At 50.6% G+C, this 26,106-nt stretch overlaps 1 protein-coding gene across 1 annotated transcript in view; it reads right to left on the bottom strand.

The window, feature by feature from the left end:
- Positions 1-354: 354 nt before the first annotated feature.
- TMEM120B (transmembrane protein 120B) overlaps positions 355-26,106 on the bottom strand; it is a 41,282-nt gene continuing 15,530 nt past the window's right edge. The window contains exons 2-12 of the mRNA XM_035016950.1: positions 23,585-23,703; positions 21,747-21,863; positions 18,600-18,659; positions 17,850-17,945; positions 12,465-12,554; positions 5,520-5,585; positions 4,841-4,902; positions 3,518-3,610; positions 1,942-2,006; positions 1,503-1,571; positions 355-985 (exon numbers count right to left, since the gene is read on the bottom strand). Coding sequence (XP_034872841.1) covers positions 872-985; positions 1,503-1,571; positions 1,942-2,006; positions 3,518-3,610; positions 4,841-4,902; positions 5,520-5,585; positions 12,465-12,554; positions 17,850-17,945; positions 18,600-18,659; positions 21,747-21,863; positions 23,585-23,703 — 951 coding nt within the window. The 3' untranslated portion in view covers positions 355-871. The remainder of the gene's footprint in view (positions 986-1,502; positions 1,572-1,941; positions 2,007-3,517; positions 3,611-4,840; positions 4,903-5,519; positions 5,586-12,464; positions 12,555-17,849; positions 17,946-18,599; positions 18,660-21,746; positions 21,864-23,584; positions 23,704-26,106) is intronic.

The raw sequence follows: 26,106 nt of genomic DNA on the forward strand, positions 1-26,106 counted from the left end.
CCCCACCACATTCCAGAACCTGAGGGGAAGGGAGGGAGGCGGGGAGGATGGGCCTTAAGTCTCAGCCAGCGCTGCAGACCCACTCTCTGAGAACTCAATGCAAGAATTCCGGGAAGTGGGCTGAGGGGTGGGGGTCAGGAAGCCAAACTCTCAAGTGTCAAAAAAAAAAAAAAAAAAGCCCTCAAACCACCCCAGGGATGGCGAGGCTGGGGCGTCCTCTGGTGGTCACTGCAAACCCTCGCGCCTCGGGCCCACCCCGGGGGCCGCGCCGTCGGGGAGGGAGGGCAGCTGTGTGCAGGTGGCCGGCAGGCTGGAGCCTCGGGAGCGCAAAGAGCACAAGGCACAGACAGACGGTGGTTCTCCGAGACCTTAAATAGCCCCACCCCGCAGCAGCGTGGAGAGCTTACAGCAGAAGCGGTGGGCCCGGGGCGGGAGGCTCCACAGGCCGCCGAGGGGTTTCCTTCCGCCCGCTGGGGATCAGGAAGTAGCCGGTGGGCACCCCAGACCCCAACCTGAGGGGCTCCCTGAGGCTTTAGGCCCCCCCACCCCCACCCCAGGAAGACTGACCCAGGCTCAGCCGCAGCCAAGACGGCAGCGAGGGAAGACTGCAGGTTCTCGGGCAGTCGGGAGGAGCCCGCAGTAATACGTCATGAACAGGGGAGGCTGGGGCGGGCGAAGGCCGTGCGGACAGGCAGGGGTCACGTTGCCCTCGTCCGCCGGGGACCGGGGCCTTGGCCACCCCCAGCCCCGCGCTGGCCCCTGGGCAGGCTGCTGGCCGTGGCCGCCGACACCGTGGGGAGGAATCGTGCCAGCCGAACCCCCCCGCAGTCTTGAACCCCGGGGGGCTGGGGGGGCGCACGGGTCCCTTGGCTCACAGCTTCTTCCCCTTGTTTCTGTTCTTCTGAAGTTTCGTGTGCACGACTTTGAGTGTGGTCAGGAAATTGCCCAGGAAGAGGACGAGGAATGTGAGCGCCAACACGAACACCTGGGCAGGGGCGTGCGAGGAGACCGGCCGGGGTGGTGGGCGGGGGGGGAGAGGAAAGGAAGAAAAGGTTGAGCCAGCTCCGATCAGCAACCCGCCGAGATGCCCCCCTGCCCAACCCCCCCCCCCCCCCCGCCCTGTGACCTCACAAGCCCCTTAGCACAAGCCACCAGCAAACTGCAGAGTTCCCACGGCAGAAAGCAGAGGTCTGGGCCAACTGCGTGAAGGGTGTGAGTCCTCAGGGTCACACAGGGCCCGGGAGGGCTTCTCCTTTGGCAACCCCATAGCGTTCAGTAGGGTTCTCAGACCACTTAGGGGCTCCCTGGCTTCCCGAATTCCCTGCCACAGTCTCCCAGGCCCCAGTAGCCGGGAGCTCTGGGCACTGGGCCCCATGGTGGGGAGTAAACGGGTGGTTGAGGAAAGACTTCTCTCCAAGCTGGCCCAGCTCTCCCCAGGACCCCCCGCCCGCACCACAGGCACGAGCACAGGCACACACACACACACACACACACCACCATACCTGCCATTCTCTGCATTCCTCGTGGCTGGAGAACTCAAACAACGTGACGGCATTGTAGAGCTGCCAGAACTGGAAAGAGGGGAGGCAGGCACCACTTACTCCAACTGATTCCCCCGGAGACCCACGTGAGGAAGCCCCGGGAGTGGACCAGGCCCCCCAGCTTCTGGTATCCACTGTCCTAAGACACTGAGAGCCCCCTAAAATGAAACTGGGGCACCCTAGGCCAGAGCAGCCTGGAGATCTGGGGTTCTGCATGCTGGTGCTACGGGCCACTTCCGGCTCCTGCCTTTGGTGTCCCAGGGCCGAGGGGCCGTCTCTGCCCCCGGACCCCGTGGGGCCCAGCTCAGGGATGGCTGGTGAATGAGGAGAGGCCTGAAGACCTTTTGTTCCCAGGGGTCAGCCCAGAACAGGGGATCCCCACAAACTCCAGGGGACTCACATGACCACAGAACAGGAAAGGCAGGAGGAAGGTGAGGCCCCGCCACATCCAGGACTGGAATCCTTCTGTGGAGAGGAGGAAGCAAAGGGCCAGTGGGAGGGGGTTCAGGTGCCCCCACCGCCCCACCAAGCGTCCACTGCCTAGCCATGCCAGTCCCCCGAGATTAGCCACATGGGGCAGGGGGGACAGCCTCACCTATCATCAGTGGGTGAGCACTCAACTCTGAAGATCACCCAGAGAGCATGCACAACACCTGTCACGGGCCCTGACTGCTCTCACGCCTCAAGTCACCACGAACTCATAGGGCTTGACAACAGTTACAGAAAGCTGACGTGCCTGGCACTGGTTGTTAATAATGTCTTTAATTTGCATGGGATTTTGCTTTTTATAATGGACTTTTGCACGTATCACTTCAGTTGAGTCTTGACAAAGTAGGGCCTACTTTGCAGAGTAATTCAGTAGAAATGACCATCTCAAAAGATGGCAGAATTTTATTAGTTTCCTGTGAAAGTTGAGACAAGAGCTCTCCAAGCTCTTCTGACTGGGCGCTTGACCCATGAGTTAAAAAAAGTTAAGCACAGGGGTACTTGGGTGGCTTAGTCGGTTAAGTGTCCGACTCTTGATTTCGGCTCAGGTCATGATCTCGGGGTCTTGAGATTGAACCCCAAGTCGGGCTCCAAGCTGAGGGCGCAGCCTGCTCAAGATTTTCTCTCTCCTTGGGGCGCCTGGGTGGCTCAGTCGTTAAGCGTCTGCCTTCGGCTCAGGTCATGATCTCAGGGTCCCGGGATCGAGCCCCGCATCGGGCCCCCTACTCCTCAGGAAGCCTGCTTCTCCCTCTCCCACTCCCCGCTGCTTGTGTTCCCTCTCTCTGTGTGTCTCTCTCTGTCAAGTAAAATAAATAAAATCTTTAAAAAAAAAAGATTTTCTCTCTCTCCCTCTGACCTTCCCCACCACGTTCTCTTGCTCTCTCTCTCTCTAAAAAAAAAAATATATATATATGTATACATATATATAAATTAAAAATAGTTAAGCACACATTCCCAATGTATATACATGTATGTATCTATACATATTTATACGTAGCCATATTATTTTTTTTTTAAGTAGGCTCCACGCCCAGCATAGAGCCCAACTCGGGGCTTGAACTCATGACCCTAAGATCAAGAACTGAGCTGAGATCAAGAGTCAGATGCTTAACAGACTGAGCCACCCCAGCGCCCCTATATTAAGTTATACACGCACGACAACATGCATATATATTTATGCATATATAATTATGTGTATTATAAAACACAGACCAAAAAAATAGACATTGAAAAAGGATAAAACAGAAGCCAGCATCGAGGCCTGGCTCACAGCTGGCCTCAAGCTTGTTGGCTGAAACAGAATCCACGATGAATTATGAAAAGCAACTTAGGTAGAGGCCTGCAGCCCTGGCTTTGTGTGTGGTAGGTCTTGTATGTTCTTACTGGCTCATTCTCCCAGTGTAGGGAGTTAGCAGTGAGGTCTGGGGGAGCAGGGAGGGGCCGGTACTTGTCCCCCACCTCCCCTCCCCTCCCCAGGCTGGGTTACTCACCCACGGTGAGGTCCAGATGATTCCTCTCCCCCAGGGCACGAAGTCTGTAGAGGCAGCCCCTCTGATAATAATATTGCAGGAACTGGACACAGCCTGCAGGGGGAGCACAGCGCCTGGCTCAGGGCCTGGAGGACTGGGCGCCACCTCTGCGCAGACCCAGGGGTCTTCACGGCCCAGAGGGCAACCCTCTCTCACCCCCCCCCACACATACACACACTCTTCAGCCTGAACCCACTTTATCCCTTATCCAGAATACAACGAGAGTAGGTTATCTGAAGACCCAACTAAACAGCAGTGAGATTAGAAACTTCTAGAGCAGATGCTTGCTGGGATGGTGGCACCATGCGGGGAGCTGTGTGTAATGCCAAGACAGCAAGAGACACTTTCATACAATGGGATACTTAGTAGTTACTAAAAATGAGCAGGTAGAATTCTGTGTATTGACATAGAAAAATACCCATCATTATTGTTAAAAGAAAAATAAACAGATTGTAAGCAAAGCTATTTGTACAAAGTGATCCCATATTTATAGACTACATAATGCAGTATGTACGTATATATGAATCAAACTGAAAGGACATAGATCTATTAACAGTGATCACCCCTAAGGGTGAGATTATATATAATTTTCATTCTTGGCATTAGAGATTTGTATTTGTTGGCAGGGTTTTATTTAAAAATTTTATTTTTTGAATCAGTAATATGCACACAAAATTCAAAGGGAACAAACAAGTACTTGGTAAAAAAACTCTCTCTCTGTCCCTATCCCCAACTATCCAAGCTCCCCCTTCTCAGAGGGGACCCCTAGGACCAGTTCACGGTATATAAATCCAGAGCTATTATTACTTTTTTTTTTTTTAAGATTTTATTTTTAAGCAACCTCTACACCCAATGTGGGGCTTGAACTTACAACCCCAAGATCAAGAGTTGCTCGCTCTACCGACTAAGCCAGTCAGGAGCCCCAATCCAGAGCTATTCTTAAATGAGAAAAAGAACATATGCTCTATTTCCATTTTGAGGTAGTGCCCCCAACACTACTCAGTTCCCAAAAGTCACCATTGGTCCCCAGCTGTGACATGGGAAAGAAAAGGCAGTGATGGGGCCTCCTGGCGGTGGGGGTGATCAGGCTGCCCCTCCCCCAGGACTGGGCGGTGATCTGGGGGCAGGCAGCTCTTTGCTGGATTTCTGGGACCCTCCCCTGCCCCAAGCTCCCTTCCACACTAGACACACCCCTCACAAAGGAGGAGGGATGACAGGGGCCTCCATCAGTGAAAGCCCAGGGAAACATGCCCCCTCCCCCGAATTGAGGCAAGAGGCACTCACTCTGAAAAATGGAAAACGCTAAAAACTGATTACGAAACTTCTGATAAATTAGTCCGTTGGGCCTGCAGAGAAGTGGGGAAAAGTAAAAGTGAAGTGTGCTGTGAAAACAAACATTCATCCCTGCCCCTCTCCATTCCAGCCAAGAGAGAAGAAAAGTTATTAAAAAAAAAAAAAATTTATTTAAGTAATCTCTACACCCAAACTGGGGCTCAAACTCACGACCCCGAGATCAAGAGTTGCATGCTCCATGGAGTAAGCCAGCCAGGCACCCCGAGAAGAAAAGCTTTTAAAATGAAATGGAGGTCCCTGATTTCTGCCCTTCCTTAGCACAAGTGCCCCTGGGGCTGGACCAGTTACTTTCATTTCTTTAAGCCCATTCTAGAAGCACGGGGGGCCTGTAATCATCATTCTGAAGCCTAAATTCTTGCTGATGCCCACTCTCTCCATCTGTCTCCTTTGGACCCTCATCCTTGTACTCTTTCTGTCCATTGCTCTCTGTCACCTCTATCCCAGCCGGTGGGCCAATGGGACATCCCCAGAAACCTCCCAGCTGACTGCGGCCTGGCTGTAAGCTCACCCTTTTCTTCTTGGCCCAAATGTCAGCCCAGGCCAGGAGCCTCGAGGGCACCCCCTCGCCCATGGCCAGCTCCCCATTCACGGGCCCCCATGAGACACTCACCAGGTCAGCATCACTCCAGAGAGGAACGTGGACACATAGTGGTGAGACACCCACCAGCCTTTAATTCTTGGAGAGAAGAGAAGGAAAGGGAGCTCAGGTGGGGAGGGAAATGGGTGGTTCTTGCTTCCCAGACTATGTATGCATGGGCTACTCTGTGGCCCCAGAACAGCCATGACATAGACCCAAGCCATGATTTCGCCCTTTCCTCTGTCCTCCAGAGACGCACAATCACACATAAACCACCCGCAGATTAGCCATGAGGCCCACAGAGGCACACGGGCCTCCAGGGGCTTCCTGCTACCCTAAAAGCACATCCCTCACCGCACCCCAACTTGAAGTCCTGTCACCCTGCCCTCGCCTTGAACCTGCCAAGCCCATTGCTACCTCAGGGCCTGTTATGGGCTGAATTGTGTGCCCCCCGAATTCCTATGTTGTAGTCCTAACCCCTTAGGGCTAGTACCTTAGAATGTGACTGTATTTGGAGATGGGAACTTTACAGAGGTAAGTAAGGTTAAATGAGGTCATAAGAAAAAAGGCCCCATGAAGATCCGGTGGCATCTGCAGGCCGAGGAGAGGCCTCAGGAGAAACCAGTGGGGCTGGCACCTTGATTTTGGACTTCCAGCCTCCAGAACCGTGAGAAAATAGATTTCTATTGTTCCAGCCCCCGAGCCTGTGGTATTTTGTCACGGCAGCCCACGCAGACCAGCGGGGCCTTTGGACTTGCTGTTCTCTCTGCTCCGAGAACTTGGCCTGCCTGGCTCGTGGTCCAAATTCAAGTTTTGGACCAACTGTCACCTCCTCCAAAAGGCCTTCTCCGGCTACTTTATCGAAAACAGGCAGCCCCACTCGGAGTCACACTACTGTTTTATTTTCTTCATGGCGCTTACCACTATCTGAAATTATTCATTTCTTCCCCTTCCTTTGTTCTCTGAACCCTCTTCCCCGCTCACACGTAAACATCAGGAGAGCAGGGATCTTATCTGTGTTCTTCATCGATGTTATCTGTGACACCTGGCTCAAAGCAGGTGCTCAATAAGTGTGTTGAATAAACACAGCATGCACACACATGCACACACAGACACACACTCATGCTCACCCGGAGCTGCAGCTACCTCCGTTACCCCACACGGACACAGAGAAATGCCAGACTGCCCACACAGCATCTCAGCATCCCAGACGCACTTTCTCCCTGGGAGCCCACACCCCCCGGGCTCATCTGTTCCTCCATCTACAGCAGGCCCTTGCCCAGCCCTGGACTTCCTGTGTCCAGTCCAGAAGCTGTGGGAACCCTGGTTTCAGAACCCAGTACTCCCCCAACTGAGGGCTGTCACTCCAATGCAGGGGAGGGAGCCTCGTTGTCACCCGCTCCTCAGTGTCAGCATCCCAGCCTCCGCTGAAAGCTGGACCCTCCAACCTTTACCCTTCAAAGTCCTTGAGTCTGTCTCTGGCCTCTGCTGGCCTTCTCCAGCCCCGTCTTGGAGCTCAGTTACCTGAACACAATGTGGCAGCGATTTGCTTTGCCAAGTACAGCCTAGGAGCAGTGGGGCTCCTTCATCCCAACGACTGGGCAGTAGAAACTGGGTTCCCCAAGCCCTCACCAGCACTGGATTCCAAGTTTTAAAATTTCTGCCAGTCTTATTAGGTGAAAATCGGTGTGTTGTTGAGGTTTTAATTTGCATTGTCCTAAGTGGGTTCCAACCAGAATGCAGACATCACACAAGCAGAGACTGGATCTTACTCATCTCTCCTCTTTGCAATCCCACAATAAATCTGGACATAAATTAGGGGTTCCGGCATGGCCTGTGTATGCCTCAAGGGTTATGGTGAGGAACAAGGTTTTACGTGGCTCTTTATTCCTAGCACTAACAGCACCCGGTAAACAGTAGGCACTCAATAAATGCTAAAATGATGTCCAGGAGGTGTGGCTGATGAAACAGCAGCTGGTCTAGATGCCACCAGCAATAGAGGGACAGGGTAAGACATCCACCCACTTCTCTGATCCCAGTCTCCCCCTCCCCATGTCCCTGGGTTGCCTGTCAATGTCTACAAGGACCCCTGGCTCTAATTTTCTGCCAGAAGAGGCAGTTAGCCCCATCCTCAGACCTTCAGCTTGAAGAGCACCCAAGAAGCCTCTCTGCAATCACTTCCCCCAAGTTCTCTGCAGAGCCACACATAAGCCCTGGGGCTTTGGCAAACGCTGTGCTCCTCTGTCCTACTCCCCAAATCCCCCCTGAGAAATGCCCCCTCCCCACGTGGGAGCGGCCAGAGCCAGACGCGGGATCTGTGCAGCAAGCCTGGCTGAGCAGCCGCTTTTCATTTCACAGCTCATAGTGCCCAGAGCCCAGCTCTGACAGATGCCCCCAATAAGCACAGCTCAGCGGCACTAGGAAAGGCTAGAAATTGCTTCTTCCCTGGCATGGCTCTCGAGCCCCCTCATCCATCTGCACACTGCAGGGTGCTGGGCTGGTTTTGTGCACATGTGTTTATGCAATCCTTTTACTGTAACTTAATTCAAATATCATACAATTCCCCCATTTAAAGTATACACATCAGCGGCTTTTAGTATATTTGCAGAGTTGTACAACCATGACCACTATCAGTTTTAGGACATTTTTTTATCACCCCAAAAGAAACTTGGACCCATTAGTGGTCACTCTTTGGGCCTGCTTTGCCACGGAAATAAAGCTTGCAGGGCCTATGGGCATTTTAATGAGCAGGCAGGAGATACGCAATGAAGAGTGGTGCACACACAGCCGCAGTGTAGGACTAGCGTGGCCTGGTATCTGGGAATCGTGCCGAGGATACCACGGCCCTTCTTTCAGGACACCTTGGCCACGTTTGCATGTGGGTACCACTCACAGGCACCAGCAACCACAGGCTGTCTCCGGCTTTGAGCTCCGGGTCACGTGGGCAGGTGGGGGAATGGCTTCCACACTGAGGCTCCCTTCCTCCTGGACAGCCCTACACGGCTTTATCTGAGCAAAGTCCCCTATAACAGCCAGTTGGAAGCAGGCACCCATGGGCTGGCTGGCCAGAAAAGCTAACGCGATCCCTGATTCATTATTTATTCTGGCCCAGAACTAACTGTAGAGGACATCTGCTGTTTTGCTTCTCTGTCAATCACCCCACCCCCTCTCCACCCCCCACATTCTGGTTGCACGCCAGGCCTTTCTTTGGGTGAACCACCTCATCATCCCCACACTCAATCTGGGTGGCTGAGGGGGAAGCGGAGTGATATAACTGGGCACGTGACTCGGAGCCAGCCTATCAGGGCTCTGCATCCCCCAGCCACACTGATTGGCTCAGGGACAAGCATGTGACCTCAGCCGAGCCAATCAGAAATCTGTCTCAAAATTACAAAAACTGGATCTGCGAAGGCAAGCGCTCTCTCCTGTGAGACTATCGATCTGCTGGGATCCTAGTCTAGGCTGCTGGAAGCCAGTGCTTCCAGGGGGTAAGAGATCAGGGAGGAGGACTGTTGGCATTGTGTGAGCCCCACCCCCTTTTTTTTTTAAGATTTTATTTATTTGACAGAGAGACACAGCGAGAGAGGGAACACAAGCAGGGGGAATGGGAGCGGGAGAAGCAGGCTCCCCGCCGAGCAGGGAGCCCGATGCGGGGCTCGATCCCAGGACCCTGGGATCATGACCTGAGCCGAAGGCAGACGCTTAATGACTGAGCCACCCAGGTGCCCCTGTGTGAGCCCTTTTCACCTCCTTGAACCATCGTTGATATACAGGCATACTTCAGAGATATTGTGGGTTCACTTTCAGGGCACTGCAATAAAGCGAATGTCGCAATAAAGCAAGTCGAATGAAGTTTTTGGTTTTCCAGTGCCTCTGAAGTTAGTATGAGATAGCAGTTCTAGAAAAACAATGTACATACCTTAATTTAAAAATATAGTGCTAAACGGGGCGCCTGGGTGGCTCAGTCGCTAAGCCTGCTTCTTCCTCTCCCACTCCCCCTGCTTGTGTTCCCTCTCTCACTGTTTCTGTTAAATAAATAAAATCTTAAAAAAAAAAAAAAATATATATATATATATATATAGTGCCAAAAAGATGTTAACCATCATCTGAGCTTTCAGCAAATTGTAATCACTGATCACAGACCACTATAACAAATATAATAATGAAGAAGTTCGAAATACTGCAAGAATTACCAAAATGTGACAGAGACACAAAATGAGCACATGCTGTTGGGAAAATGGCGCCAATAGACCTGCTCGACACAAGGTTGTCAGAGACCTTCAATTTAAAAAAAAAAAAAACAACACAGTATCTTCGTAGTGCAGTTAGACAAGGTATGCCTTGTTCCCCCTTCATGTTTACTCCTATCAGGTAGTTTCCCTCATTTGCAGGATTTGCAAGGGAACTTGATTTGCTTATTGCACTAAGCTAATGCGCTACCGCTCCCACTTATTCCAGAAGATAAAGCACCAAGCCTACCCCACCCATTCCAGACCCCAGCCCCCACCACATCCAAACCCCTGCCCCAGGCCAGAGCAGGGAGATAGGCATGGAGGAACAGTGAAATGAAATCTCATTTCAACTTGAGATACCAGTTGAAGTGTTAGGCAAATGAAGCCTGGCTTTGGAACCCCACTTCTACCCCCTTGCGTCCCCCTCCCCACTTTCCTGGTATGCCCCACACTTGCAGGGACCTCCACTCAGTCCTGTTCCCTTCCCTCTGGTAACCCACCCACCCCCCATCCACAGTTTGTTACACTAGATAAAGAGCTGACCAGAGTAACTCTAAGTGTTAGTGACTGTTAGAGATGTAGCATGCCTCTGAAGACTCTTAATGAGTCCATCAGAAGGATGAAACTGTAAGGCTGACAGCAAGCCCATGGGAACAGAAGAGAGTTCATAACAAGGAGGCCTTGCCACTTACCCTGGCCCTCTTTCCCTACTACCTACCACCCTGGCTCCCCTCCAACGACACTCAAAAGCAGAAAGATACTATTCACTAAAATTAAGAAAGACTATGAATGTTATTTATTTGGTAAGATTTTCTACTTCAGTGTTTCCCAAAGCATGGGGTGAGTACCACCAACTTTTAGATGACACTCGAGTGTAACACTAGATGATACTGAACCATGTGGCAAGAGGTCATTGGTTCAGTTCTTTATTCTCCTGATTAAGTCGAGGAAAGAGTCTCCTTAATGCCTCTCAAGGTCCGCTAATCTCCCTTTTTACACACACGTACACACACAGAGATAGCAGGCCTCAGGCTCAGAGCCTCCTGGAAGCAAGAATAACTGACTTCAATACTTATACAAGGAAAACAAAAGGATATTTTTATACTACTTCCTCTTTCCTGCAACTGATGCTGGTTTTCCATGTACGGTGATGAAATAAAATTTCCTTTTAAAATAAACTAGTATTTACTTAAGTTAAAAAAAAAAAAAAGGAGAGGTTGATTTTTAAAATGTGAGAATTATCATCCAGATGATACATGGAAAAGGCAAAAATGGCGAGGATGGGTCAAGAATGAGTGCCGTTTGAGAAACACTGATCTTTTCTAACGGGCTACATGCTACGGGGCTGCATACCTAAAAATCGCTGGGCCCCTGGTCCTTACCTCTGGGCTCTACCTCAGGTTAAGGCCCGGCAGGGCAGGGATCTGCCATAAGAGACCACTGGGCAGAAAAGTGAAAAGGTGGCAAATTATTCAGGGGTTTGCAGACACCCCCAATCTTAAATACACAGTTCATGACAGTTCCTTACTAGCGTCCAGGAAGGAGGAAGCAGGGAGGGGCTGGGAGGTTATTACCTTTCGTTTCAGGGAAAAATAGGGACAAGCATGGTACACAGAGATGAAACAGCTACCCCAAAAAGGAAATCCGACCTATGGAAAATGGGTCCCGCAGGTGGCAAATCGTGGTCTTAACTGGGCCCCAAGACTCTCAGCTCAGAGACAGGTGGCGTAGGAAGGAGAATGACAAAATAGCAGGGCTCCTCGTATTTGCAGGCCCTCAGAGGTGGGGACCCCCAATTGTGCCTCCATTCACTCAGGAACGCGGAGGCACACGCCCCCAGGGGACTGTGAAATAGCCCAGAGAGGGGACTTCAGTTGCCCAGGGCTCCAGAGCCGCGCAGGAACAGCAGAGGGACTAGAACTCAGGAACCCTCACTCCCAGCCTGGCTGTCTTCCTCCTCAGCACTGCGGGAGTAACAGGGCAGGTTTGAACCAAGACCCTCACCACATGTCCTCCGTCCTCCCCATCTCCCTGTGGGGGATCATCCACTCTTGTCACCAGAATCCATTCACCCCTCTTATGACAGTATCCCAATTTTCCTCTGGGGACCCACCCACTGCCCTCCTGACACTCAGCCCCTGGGCTTCTACTGACAGCCTGTAGGGGCGGACATGAGGCTCAAGCCCGACCAATCACAGCTGTGCATTCTCTGGCCAGTGATTGGCTCAGAGACAGGCACATGATCCAGCAAGTACCAATGCGACCCAGTGAGACTCTTGGAAAACAGCAAGGTGCCATATTTTGCTGGGAATGCTAGAAATAAAGTTAGGAGCTCTGGGGTGCCTCTGCATGGAGCCTGAGAATGAAGACAGCACAGTAGAAGGCAGAGGTGAGGGGTGGAGAGAAAGTGGGTCCTGGTGCCATTGTCTAAGCACCTGGATTAAGCCTGACCTGAAGTCAGCACCAACGGACCTGTTCTTTGATAGGAAAAAACAAATTTCCTGTTGTGTTAAACCTATTTGAGTTCGAGTTTTTGGTAAGCAGGAGACTGACCACAGGAGGTGACACCGCAGCAGGAGACCCAGTTTTCCTCCTCCCTGGCTCTGAACAGTCAGGGACACCCCTCCCCCTCCACGGAGGAAGGGAATACAGGCTGAGGGTGACAGCCCTCATCTGCATCCCCTTCCATGACTGATCTCCCTTTGGCTCCCCCAACGCCCCCCCACAAAGCTGGGCCCCCAATTACCTTGAGCCATTGCTGATGAGAATACTCTCCCGAATTGTCAGGGTGCAGTAATACCACACCAGCAGGAAGTTAAAAACTTCGTCCGTCACCCTGGTGGAAAGAAACAGCCCCGGGGAGGAGCGCACGCATGAGAACCAGGGACGGCTCTCCCACCCACAGGGCAATAGAACAGCAAACACGGATGAGGGCCGCCCCCCACAGGCTGCCTCTGGGAACACCGCTGATCCCTGGGAAGAGAGAGGAAGCATGGCCGCCACCTAGTCTGCCTGTCCCCTCCTCACCTTTCTACCAGAATCCTGCTTGCCTTTAAGGGCTCTAGCTGAGGTTTCGCCCCCTTCCCTGAGCGCTCGGCCTACAACACCGTCTCTCCCTTCTAAATTCTTATTGTCTGATGTAACATTTTTGGTGGAAGGGCAACAGGAGGACCTAAAGCAGAAAACTGAGTATTTTAAACTGTCCACAGTGTCAAAGCGCAAATTTCCTCCATCCCCTTAAAAGATCTATAAACTTTGTTGCACTTACAAAAAAATTCTTATGGCCCAAATTGTCTGTAAGCTGAATGAAGAACTCCCAGCCTCCTCTACGGTCCCCGCGGCCCAGAGCCGGGCACAGAGGCCTTAGGACAGGACAGAGGGGCTAGAGCTGTTGATGTACCCTGGTCAGAGCAGAAAGCTGGCAGACATGCGGCGTGTGACCTCGTCAGAGACCTCCCTGGCCTCAGCTTTGCTGTCTCTGAGATTCGAAGGCTGACCCCCCACCTGAATATGGCTGGGTGAAGGATCCCGGGACAGAGCCTACGACAGACAGCCCCTCGGAAGCCTCTCCTGCCGCGGACTCTAATGGAGGCTCTAGCTTCCCCCCCAAAGGGAAGCGCCTGTGTACTTCCCAGCGCCATACAGATGCATTCAGCACTGTGCGGGGCGCTATCCATCTGCACCGGGACGGAGAACACCCCGTCTCCTCCGTCTCCATCTCTGAACTGGGACAACCATGATAACCCTGGGAGGGAAATGGAAGGGTGTGACTCGAACAGTAAGGGCCGAAGTTAGAAGGTTGTCTTTTAAGCTATGTGACCCTGTTTTGTGGTCACAGATGACAGACTTTCAACCCTAAGCCCTCTTGAACCATCGCCTGCAGAGGGCCAGGAACCATCGCCCTGGGAGGGCCAGGAACAGACTGGAAGCACAGGGCCTGAGTCCAAATCCCAGCTCTGCCTCTTCCCAGCTGTGGGACCAGGGGCAAGTCAGTGATTCTCCCACGCGATCACCTCCCGTGCTGAAATGGGGAGAGTGATGAGTGATAACAGCCCCCGTGTAAGCTGCTGTGAGCATCCGCTGAGTTTACCACAGGAGGCACCTGGGGCATAGGAAGAGTTACCTGCATTCCCTGTTGGAATTCTGGCAAGTATCACAGAGGATCCAAAGCCTGAGAAATGAGTCTGAGATGCTTAGTCCTGAGGAAATCAAAGGCCTACTTGACTTGAATGGGGTGCTGGGGTGGGGACGGCCTCCCCAGGGCAGAGGGTCACTCAGACACCAACTTCTGAGCTCACCTCCAGATGGGAGGCAGGCCCAGTTGCGAGTCGTGGTGACCAGGATGTTTTTCTTTTTTTTTTTTTTAAAGATTTTATTTACTTATTTGACAGAGAGAGACACAGCAAGAGAGGGAATACAAGCAGTGGGAGTGGGAGAGGGAGAAGCAGACTTCCTGCCGAGCAGGGAGCCCGATGTGGGGCTCGATCCCAGGACCTGGAATCATGACCTGAGCCGAAGGCAGACGCCCAACGACTAAGCCACCCAGGCACCCCGACCAGGATGTTTTTCATTGGTCCTTTCCGACATCTGATCCGTAAAGAGGGGAAGAAAAAGAAAGTTTTATGGCCCCAGCACTTTAGGGACATGCTTGAGGTACCAGCCTCAGCCGTCTCTGCCGGGGTATATGAGCTCCCTGCTGCTGGAACAACAGACCACAAACTTAGTGGCTGAAAGCAACGTGCATTTATTCTCTTACAGTCTGGAGCTCGGAAGGCTGAAATGGGCCGGCGGGACTGGGCTCCTTCTGGAGGCTCTCGGGAGAATCCACTTGCTGACCTGCTCCAGCTTCTAGAGGCGCCTGCGTTCCTTGTTTCGTGGCATCATGTTTCCTTCTCTGACTCTGACCCTCCCAACTCCAGGATGATCTCTTCTCAAGTTCCTTCACTTAATCTATCTGCAGAGGCGTTTTGCCAAAGAAGTCCACACATTCGCAGGTTCTGGGGATTAGAACACGAACCTCTTCGGGCACCGTGACTCAGGCCGTGCCAGGCCAGCTCTAATTACTGGGAACTTGCAATGCTGCAGGCATTTTACGTGGACGATCTCTCTGAGTCCTCGGAACAACCCTACAGGATTGCTTCCTGTGGCAGGTGCGCTTTCCACATCTGTGCCCGTCTGCATAACTCCCGACAGCCAGACCCCGCCATTCCTGGCATGCCTGGAGTTCTCAGGCCTCCAGAGCTCATTCTGCTGGTGCGAGAGGCAGGGCAGCAGGGAGGGGAATTTATGCCCTCTGGAAGCAGTCCTCAGCTCCCCTGACCAACAGCAGTTGGAAGATAAATACCCTTGCTCCCTCGCCCCTCTAGTGGGTAACTGAGGCATGTTCCATGCTGTCTCCCAGTTCTCCGGATATGTACAGGGGAGCCCCTCCTGTCTCACTTCCCATTCCCCTACCAATGTTTCTTGGGATGACCTCCCAAAGAAACTGCGGGCACTCAAATGCTTGTCTTGGGGGTTGCCTCTGGGGGAACACACACCAAGATAGGACAACTTCCCATTTTACAGATGAGGATACTGAGGCCCAGAGAGGGGAAGTGAGCTGCCCAGGAGTGAGATCCAAACCGAAGCCCAACTAACCTAAGCTTAACTCCAACCCCCGTTTCCCTGCAGCTTCAAAACCCAATCCTGATAGAGGACAATCCTAACTAGACACAGCCTCCTGGCCTGAAGGCAGAAGAAAGAGGCATCACACTCTCCAGCAGCCTCACCGAAGCTTCCCGAGGACCAGGCAGCATGGGCAGATGTCTTCTGGCCATGGGGAAGATGAGGAAGCAGACACAGAGAGAGCAAGGGCTCGACTCAAGGTCACACAATCTGTGAGTGGCAGAGCTGGACCTAGAACCCTTGGTTCTGACGGACATTGGCCATTCCCAGCTCCAGACTTACAGGCACCAGAGAAGGGCCTTTCGGTGGGGCACCCAGCAAGGAAACCATGCCAAGGGGGCAAGAGTAAGGAAAGAGAATCCTGCTCTGTGGATGCACTGGATATTAAGCTGTGGTCTCTTCCAGCCTGCCCAGCCCAAAATGGTGGCAGCAATCACAACTGCTCACACTCAGATGGCACTTACGTGCCAGGCACTACTCTAAACACAGCAAATAGAACCTATCTGGTTCTCTGAGCCATCCTACCAAGTAGCTCTCGTTATCCTCGTTTTGTGTGTGAAGAAACCCAGGTGGGGAGAGGTTAGACCATTTGCCCAAGGTCAAACAGCAGGGCAAACTTCCCTGAAGGCAGAACGGAGATGAGCTGCCCATCCAGCCCCCTTCCCCTGTCCTATTTTTAACCCATAGAAGGTATACTAGTGTTCCCTCAAAATTCATGTCCACCCAGGGCCTCAGAATATGACCTTATTTGAAAATAGGGTCTTTGCAAATTTAATTAGTTAAGATAAGGTCATACCAGGTTAGGGTGGGCCCTAAACCCAAAGACTGGTGTCCTCCTAAGAAGGCCATGAGAGAAACACAGGGACACATGCGGCAGGAGGCTACTTGACAAGATGAAGGCACAGGAGGCTGAGTGAGACTGGAGGGAAACAGCTTTAAGCCAAGGAACGCCAAGGAACAAACACCAAGGAACACCCTGGAGGCTGGAGGAGGCAAGGCCGGATCCTCCCCTAGGGCCTTCAGAGGGAGCATGGTCCCACCAACACCTTGATTTCAGACTTCTGGCCTCTAGAACTGTGAGAAAATAGATTTCTGTTGTTCCAAGCCATCCAGTTCGTGGTGCTTTGTTACAACTGCCCCGGGAAATAAATACAGAAAGGGATGGGGAGAAATTGAAAGACCCAGGCCGTCGCTGAACTTTAGAACTTGACACACTAGAACTAGAACACACCACAGGTTTGCCCCCTGAGGGCCCAAGATGTCCCAGCGCAAGGGAATCTGGTTGCACATCCAGAACGTCTATCCCTTCCAGAGAGGCATGTGAGCAGGCAGTGTGCAGGCTCTGCCCTCTGGGGAAACAGGCCAGGCCCGAGGCAGCAGGCAGGCACGGGCCCAGGACCTAAAAGGGCCTTTCTCTGTCTGGACATTCGAGTGGCCAGACCAGAAACTGGACTCCCAGGCAAACACCTGCCAGGAGATAAACCCCTGACACACCGGCCACATGCCCAAGCTGTACCCGGCTGCCTCCCCTCAGGGCCCCAAACCCAGTGCCAGGGGGGGGAAACGAAACCCCCTGAGGCAAGGCAGCCTGAGCCCACTGGCCTCAGCCTCTCAGAGCCGCGTGGCCCCCTCTTGCTCCAAAAGCAGGGGCTGATGCTGGTGTCAGGCGCTGGGCAGAGCCCTCCACACGCACTGTTAGCAAAGCCTGGTGTCACCCTCATTTTACAGATGGAGAGACTGAGGCTCCCTGAGGGAACGTGCTCATGGTAACAGCCAGTTAGTCCCAAAGCCAGGATTCAAACCCAGGCAGTCTGTGATCTTTCTTTCTTTTCTTCCTTCCCTTCTTCCTTTCCTTTTTTCTTGCTTTCTCTTTCTTTCTCTTTTTATAATTGATATATAATTCACATACCAGAAAATTCATCCTTTCAAAGAGTATAACTTATTACTTTTTAGTGTATTCACAGAGCTGTACATTCATCACCTCTATCTAATTCTGGAACATTCTCCTCACTCCAAAAGAAACCCCATCCCCAACAACAGGACCCACCCCTACCTCCCCTCCACCCAGCTCCTGACCACTAATCTGCTTTCTGTCTCTACAGAGTTGCCTGTTCTGGATGTTTCGTATAAGTGGAATCATACAATATGTGGCCTTTTGTGACTAACTTCTTTCACCGAACATAATGTTTTCAGAATCCATGTTGTAGTATGTGTCACTGCTTTATTCCTATTTATTATTGGAATAATATTCTATTGTGTGGGTGTGCCATTGGGCTCTTTCCTAACTACTAGTTATAAGGTCTCTCCAGTAGCTGTTCAGTAGATATTTGTTGGATGGATGTCGAGTGGACGGGACTGCTATTTCGCATGAGAAAAGGCTCTTCTCTACCTACAACCTACCAAACATTGCAGAGGCAGGAGAGGACCCCCCCCCCATGCCGACACACACCACCACACTTCCTGTTACCTGTAGTGAAGGACAAATCGACACGCCACAGCGCCCAGGAGCAGGATGATGGTCAGGTAGAGCTTGAACTTCTCATACTCATCCTTGTAAGCAAATCTGCGGGGACAGACACCCCCAGGAAAGGTCACATAACTATTACTATAGTTATAGTAATATAACTATATCCCATCTGGGGATAGAATCCTCAGCCCCATCAGATCCTTCACCTACCACCAGCCACTGCCCACAAGAACCTTCTGATCCCACTAAAGGAAAGCTCTGGCCTTGAATTAATGGTGATGATCAATTAGAGAAAGAGGACCGATGTGCAAAGCTTCCCACGTCCCTGGGCTCCTGGTGTAGGTCTCTGGGCTGGTGATGGGGATGCGCAGGGGGTGGAGAAGTGCTCCTCCCTAACCAGCTACTGCAGCAGAAACACCACGCTCTACTGCCCCTGGGACTGATTTCAGGTGGACAGTACTGCCCACTTCCCGGAAGAACTGTGCGTGGTAAGCAGTGGAATGGAGCAGGGGCTGTTTCTCATGGGAAAGTGGCAGTTCTGTTCCCCCAACGTACTGACTGCATGAAAAGAAGGAACCCTCCCAGGGTGGCCTCCACTGAGAAGGAACGTGTCAGAAAGACGAAGAGCCAGAGCCCCAACTATTAATTTGTTTTATTTATGCAAAAATTCTAGCTAGGTTCATTTCTCCTGAGTTGGAAGAGCAAGATGCCTGGATTCCCTAAAGCCAGGTGGGGGTCAGAGATACTTACTTGGCCTGGTTGCTGAGAAGGGTCACATTCACACTGCCAAGGACGAGATTTAAGTAGAGCCTGGAAGGAAAGTATCTGTGAGGGCTGACTCGTTCCTTACCAGCCCTGGAGTGGGCCCCAACCAAAAACATTCAAACAATAAGCATGCATTGAGCACTGATGTTAGAAAACAGGGTGCAGGGTGCCTGGGTGGCTCAGTTGGTTAAGCGACTGCTTTCGGCTCAGGTCATGATCCTGGAGTCCCTGGATCGAGTCCCGCATCGGGCTCCCTGCTCGGTAGGGAGCTTGCTTCTCCCTCTGACCCTCCCCCCTCTCATGTGCTCTCTCTCTCTCATTCTCTCTGTCTCAAATAAATAAAATCTTTAAAAAAAAATAAAAAGAAAACAGGGTGCTAAACTCAGCAGTAAAATTCTCACATGGAGAATAATGACTAACTAGAGAATGAAACAATGTGACCCATGACAGTCATGACTAACCCATTTCCCCCCATTTTAGCTGGCTTAGAGACCATATTTCCCAGGCTCCCTTGCAGCTAATGTGAGCATGTGACTAAATTCCAGCCAATGAGGTGAAGGCATGTGTACAATCTCTAGGTCAATTTAAAAAGGGTTCTTTTTGAAACTGAAGTAAAACCTTCAATATATTTACAGGTATACCTAACGGTATATTTTGTGCCTGGCTTCTTTCTGCTGTGAACATTCTTTTTTTTAACTGAGATGTAATTCACATACCATAACATCACCCTTTTTTTTTTAAAGTTTTATTTATTTATTTAAGTGATCTCTACACCCCACGTGGGGTTCGAACTAACGACCCTGGGATGAAAAGTCACATGCTCTTCCGACTGAGCCAGCCAGGCGCCCCCATAACATCACCCTTTTCGAGTATCCAACTTCATGGTTTCCAGTATATTCACAACGTTGTACAACCATTACTTAACTCTAGAACATTTTCATCATCTCAAAATAGAGTACATACCCACCAGCAGTCAGTCACTCCCTTTCCTCCCTCCCCCCAGCACCTGCCAACCACTAATCTACTCTACATCTATGGATTTGCCTATTCTGGACATTTCATACAAAAAGACTCATGCAACATGGGGCCTTTTGAGTCTGGATTCTTTGCTGTCGACATTCTTACACATGTCTATTGGAGGGCAGAAGCACTCATTTCCATTGGCTACACAGACAGACAGGAGTGGAATTTCTGGATTATAGAATATGTGTGTTTTTGGCTTCACTGGGAAATGGCAAACTTTTTTTTTTTTGGTAAAAAGGTATCTGCTTGGGTGCCTGGGTGGCTCAGTTGGTTAAGCGACTGCCTTCGGCTCAGGTCATGATCCTGGAGTCCCGGGATCGAGTCCCGCATCGGGCTCCCTGCTCGGCAGGGAGTCTGCTTCTCCCTCTGACCCTCCTCCCTCTCATGCTCTCTGTCTCTCATTCTCTCTCTCGCAAATAAATAAAGTCTTAAAAAAAAAAAAAAGGTATCTGCTTGCCCTCCACTTCCGGCCCATGTGACAGTATGAGCCAGCTTTGGCCATGCAGATGAGGACAACTCCCTGAAGGGTGGTGAAGCAACAAGTTGGGAGTTGGAAGGACCCTGAGTCCCTAGATGACCCCATGAGCCCTCCGCCCTTGGTTCACTCACCTCTGGACTGCTGTGTATGAGAAGAGAAACCTCCCCCTTGTCTGAGCCCCTGTATTGTTGGGCTTTTGTTACGATAGTCTGTACTCTAACATCACTAACAAAGGTGCAAGTAAAGGGTTATGAAATCTGGGGGAGGAAGGGTTTAATTCCACAGAGGGAGAGGGGTTTTGGAAAGGCTTCACTGAGTTGCTAACATTTGAACTGGGCTTTGAAGGATGAGTAGAAGGTTGAGAGGAGGAAAGCAAACAAAAAAGTCTTCTTTCTAGCTCTGAATAAATTCTAGGGGCATTTCTGGTCTGGTGCAACTGGAGTAGAGGTGTAAAAAGAATTACCTATTTTTTTTCGGCTAGCGATACAGTCCCCACTTCCTGAAAGAGCAGGGCCATTTTCCTTCAGAGAATCTCTTTTCCCCTCAGGTCCTAGGGTAAGGCACATGACCCAGGCTTAGCCAATCAAAGCACTGCATCCTCCTGATTGGGTCAATAATGGTCATGTGACACACTGGTCACAGGCCAATGAGACTCAGTCCTGGGAACTTTTCCCAGAACTACGAAGAAACAAAGACGCTTTCTCTACTGGAATTGTTAAGCCGGCAGAAGGCAAACCCAGAGCTCCCGGGGCCAGCTTGTAGAGAAAGTCTCCCTAAGAACAAGACACACATGGCCAGGGAAGTAAAAGGAAAGCTCAGTGAGAGACCGAGCCTAACAGTATCATTTGAGCAGCAGGATCCAGCCAGACCCACAGCAACATTTGCACCTTTAAGCTCTGGAGTCAGAGTGTTCACATCCAAACCTGGGCTGAGCCACCTGAGCAAAACACCCCCTAATGGCTTTGAACCTTGTAGAATTTGGACACCTGGGTCTGACTCACCAAGCTGTAGACAATTCAAGAGCCCCCAGCACAATGCTAGGCATACAGCAGGCACTCAATAAATGTTTCTTCTCAAAGGAAAATGAGAGAGACAGAGAGAGAAACCAAGAGACAGACTCTTAACTACAGAGAACAAACTCATGGTTACCAGAGGGGAGGGGGTGAAGGGACAGGTGAGCTAGATGATGGGGATGAAGGAGGGCTTTGTTGTGATGAGCACTGGGTGATGTATGGAGGTGCTGAATCAGCCTACTGTACACCTGAAACTAATACAATACTGTCTGTTAACTATACTGGAATTTAAAATAAAAATAAAATAAATCAATGTTTGTTCTTTGGGAGAAAACACCTTTCCTCTTAACCTCGGGTGGCACCAGGCATGCGGCAGGTGCTGGAAACCAGATCTTGTATCTGGTTCCTTGCACAAGCCCTCCCAGGAAGGTCACGCTGAGATCAACCTCCTGTTCCATGGAGGAACGTATGAGGAAGCCTCCTTCTCTTTCCTGCCCTTGCTTCCCTCCTTTCCCCTCAACCTCAAGCCCCAGCAGGGAGGTGGGAGTCACACAGACCAGGCCCTCTAGGCCTGGGCGTCTGCCTGCAGCAGGGGTGCGCTAGGTTTCCAGCTCCTACCCATTCTTCTTGGGCAGGTAGGCCTCCATGTCGAAGAAGATGTTCTGCCGCTCCTTGATGTTGGCACTCATCTGCTGAATGAGCTCTGCCTCCTCCCGACTGGCATGGTTCTTGTACCTGTTTGGTCAGAGATGCGGGCATAGGAGAAGCAGGGGTGTTACTCAGACTGGAGGAAGAATCTGGGAGCTCGGGGCACTGCCCTCCCAACTTTCTATCTCAATGCTTCTTGCAACCTCAATTCTCCCTCTGCACCCTGTGGGTTTGACACTGGGTCCCTGCTAGCCTTGTGACCTTGGGAAAGTCCTTTCACCACTTTGCCTTATTTTCCATACCTGAAAAACAGGGGTAGCATCAGGCCTACCTCATGGACAATACTGTTGTGAGGATTAAGTGAGTACACTAAATGTAACACATTTAGAATGATCCTTGATACACAGTATGAGCTCAATGGACTTCTACAGGCAATACCATGCTTCTTACTCTTCTAAAAGAAGAGACTGAAGATTACTAGAAGGGCAGACAGGAAAGTGCTTTAAAAGTATTGGCAGCCAACTGATCGATCACTGTCTGTTTTTCCTTGGTGATATTTAACTCTCAAAACTAGAAAAACAAGCCAGTGGACACCCTCTCAGAATAGTAGGTGTGTCTTCTATGGGTCAACCTTCTAACCCATTGGTTCTCAACTGGGGACACTTGGCAACATCTAGGAACATTTTATTTGTCAAACAGGGGGTGGAAGGTCCTACTGGCATCTAGGGGATAGAGGCCAAGGATGCTGCTAAACATCCTAGAATGCACAGGACAGACCCTGCAGCAGAATTATCAACAGTGCCAGGGTTGAAAAATCCTAGACTGATAAAGACTGTTGAGTCTTACCATCAGTAAGATGTGTTTTTCCAAGAGTGGCGATGTCATTACGTGGAACCATCCACACTCTTACCCCATGACTAATGGACCTCCATTTCCAAAATGGCCAGCCAAGGTTAGGGATATAATCAGTAACGTTTGCAGAAATTGTCCACAAGGGAAGGGAAGAATTGACCAGGAGTTACACACTATGGTATGGAGACTTAGCTAAGTCAACTGGGATAAGCCACTCAGAGCCTCGGTCTCCTTGCCTGCCTGGGGTCACAGCATCCACTGGACTCCTTCTACCTATAGGGGATGAGAGCACTTTCCAAACCCTGAAGACATGAGGATTGGGAGGTGAACTTATGATCTTGGCCTCAAGAACTGAACAAAGTCGTGAGCTTAAGTTATTTCCCCCTGGGGATGCCAGACTTCCTACCACCTACACCAAAGACCTATAACAACTTTCCTCTGGGAAACTACCTCTCATCCTCTTTCCCCCTCCATATAGTTCCAGTAAGGCTGTCCCATCCCCCAGGTCCAAAAACTAAGCATATGACCTAGCCTTGCCTAACCAGAGTCTCAGTGATTGGTTCACAAATAACCATGTGACCAATACCCACCAATTAGGATCACACCCAGAACTTGTACTGAAAAACAAGTTAATCTGTCAGTGGAACTAAACCAATAGGAAGGAAGGCTGGAGGATGTAAGTCCGGAAGATATTTGTCTGGCACTGCTGGTGGCCATCTCGGTGACCAGAAGGGGACAGTCAGCCTGAGGGTGAAGCCAATCTAGAGGAAGGCAGAATTTAGAAGGGGGGGAGAAAAAAAACAAACAGATTCCTAAAAACACCTTTTGACCCCTGGATCCAGTGATGTCTGGAGCTACTCCTGGTTTTTTTCCATTAAAATTTCCATTCTCTGCTTAAGCCAGCTTTGAGTTGGGTTTCTGTCCCTTAAAACCCAGGGAGCTGTAGCCTCGCCTACCTCTGGAGTGTATGCTTCAAGTCCTTCAGGCGCGTCTTCTGCTTGTTGATGGAGCTGCTACACAAAGTCTGGAGTGAGGTCAGCTCCTCCAGCTTCTGCTTGTAGATCCTGTGGGTTTCCTGAGGGATGGAGGAGCCCAAGCGGGGTGTATGGGAGAATGTGAATGGGTCGCTTTTCATAGTTGGATGTGACTGTGCAAGTCAGTCTGACAGCTAAGATGATGCAACTACTACTACTGAAGATGTGGCTTAGACAACCAGGACCGGAATTCGGGAAGGCAGCATGGCACGGTGCTTATGTACGGAACTAATGTTTTTTTCCTACCCAGGTTCCATCCTTCCTAATAGCAACAGCAACCAAATATGCCTCTGAGAGGCCACCTCTTGTCAACCTCTTCTTGGTCCAGATGGTTTGAGTAGGGCTAAGTCTCCATGCCAATAGCGGTCATGTGATCCACACCTGGCCAATGAGTATCCTCCAATGCCCTAGCCACTGACTGATTCAGAGGTAGACACATGGCTCAAACTGGGCCAGTGAGAGTCAGCCCTGGGACTCTGGTTTAGAAGTATTGGTTTAGAAATGCCCTCCTTCTTCTGGGTTTGCTAATCTGGTAGAAAGCGCACCTGGGCTGCTGAACAAATGAAGCCTAACAGGAAAACAGAATTGCAATGCAGTACGAGATAGAATTCTCACAGCATCAATTCAGCCCTTAGATCTAACCAGGTCTGAATGTAATGCTCTTGGTGATATGAATTAATAAATTCCTTTTCACTTAGGCCAGTTTGATTTGGGTTTCTGATCCTGGCAATGAAGAGAGTTCTTGCTAAGTCAACTAAGAAAAGGACACATCGCTTCCCTTAAAGCCAGCCCTCCCTACCCCAGGCTTTGGAAATAACCATTCAGGGCCACAAGGCCTGGGGAAATACAAGAGACTTCACCTTAAGGCAAGAAGGATGAACACAGTAACTTCTTGATCATGCTGCCCCAGCACACCTCCCCAAACATTACACCATATGCTCAGAAACAGCCCCTTCCCTCTAGAGTTCTGATAATCTAAGACAAGCACCAACAATGTGGAGGAAACAATATGAGGGACAGGGACCATGAAATTAAAAAAAAAAAAATCCAATGAACAGATTTAAAGTGTCTGTTTTCTTGGGTGGTGGAGAAATGTATTTACCAGAGGGAGGAGAAAAAAAGGGGATGGTCAAAGGGTGAGACCAGAGCCTAAACGCTCATAGCTGCCAAGCGGGGTCTCTAGATTTGACAGTCAAGCCAGAAAATAAATAAGTGAAGGCAATGAAGTGAACAGATAACAATTAGGAACAACATCAAAGGACACTATAAGCAAGTCTCCCCTGACCCCGAGATGAGAAGGCTTGGTCCCCTGAATTCGCATAGCATCCTCACTCTCTCCTTCCTGGGTCCCTGGAGAGGAAAATCATGTCTTTCATGTAACTTTTTATTTTTAAATAATTTCAGGGGTGCATGGTGGCTCAGTTGGTTGAGCGACTGCCTTGGGCTCAGGTCATGATCCCAGGGTCCTGGGATCAAGCCCCGCATCGGGCTCCCTGCTCGGCGGGAAGCCTGCTTCTCCCTCTCCCACTCCCCCTGCTTGTGTTCCCTCTCTCGCTGTCTCTCTCTGTGTCAAATAAATAAATAAAATCTTAAAAAAAAAAAATTTCAAACTTGCTGAAGAATTTTAAGAAGAATACAAAGAACCCCCCTATACCCTTCACCCAGATTCACTAACTGTTGGCATCATGCCATACATATTTGCTTTATCCTGTGTGTGTGTGTGTCCGTGTGTGTGTTCTTTTTCTGTATCAGGCATCAGTGAACGACAACCCACAGGCCAAATCGCCAGCCACCAGATTTTGTATGGGCAGTACGCTAGAAATGGATTTTGCCTGGTTGAAAAAAAAAAAATCAAAAGAAGACTACTTCACGACACGTGAGAAGTGTATGAAATTGCAATTTCGGTATCCATAAATAAGCTTTCCTGGAGCACAGCCACACCCGTTCACTTACATCCCGTCATGGCCACTTTGGCTCTGCAGTGGCATAGTGAGTAGTTGTGACATGGACCATATGGCCTGCCGAAGCCTAGAATCCTCATTCCCTAGCCTTTCTGCCAAAAAAGGTTTGCCTACTCCTTTCTTTTTTTTTTTTTTTAAAGATTTTATTTATTTATTTGACAGAGAGAGACACAGCAAGAGAGGGAACACAAGCAGGGGCAGTGGGAGAGGGAGAAGCGGGCTTTCCACCGAGCAGGGAGCCCGATGTGGGGCTCGATCCCAGGACCCTGGGATCATGACCTGAGCCGAAGGCAGACGCTTAACGACTGAGCCACCCAGGCACCCCTGCCTACTTCTTTCTAAACCATTTGGGAGTTGGTCATAGACAACATGCTTCTTTACTCTTAAATACTTCAGTGCATGTTTCCTAAGAACACGACATTCTCGGGACGCCTGGGTGGCTCAGTCGGTTAAGCATCTGCCTTCAGCTCAGGTCAGGATCCC

The sequence above is a fragment of the Mirounga leonina genome, unplaced genomic scaffold (genome assembly GCF_011800145.1).
Source record: "Mirounga leonina isolate KUSES-001 unplaced genomic scaffold, KU_Mleo_1.0 Mir_171, whole genome shotgun sequence".
Classification (NCBI taxonomy): Eukaryota; Metazoa; Chordata; class Mammalia; order Carnivora; family Phocidae; genus Mirounga; species Mirounga leonina.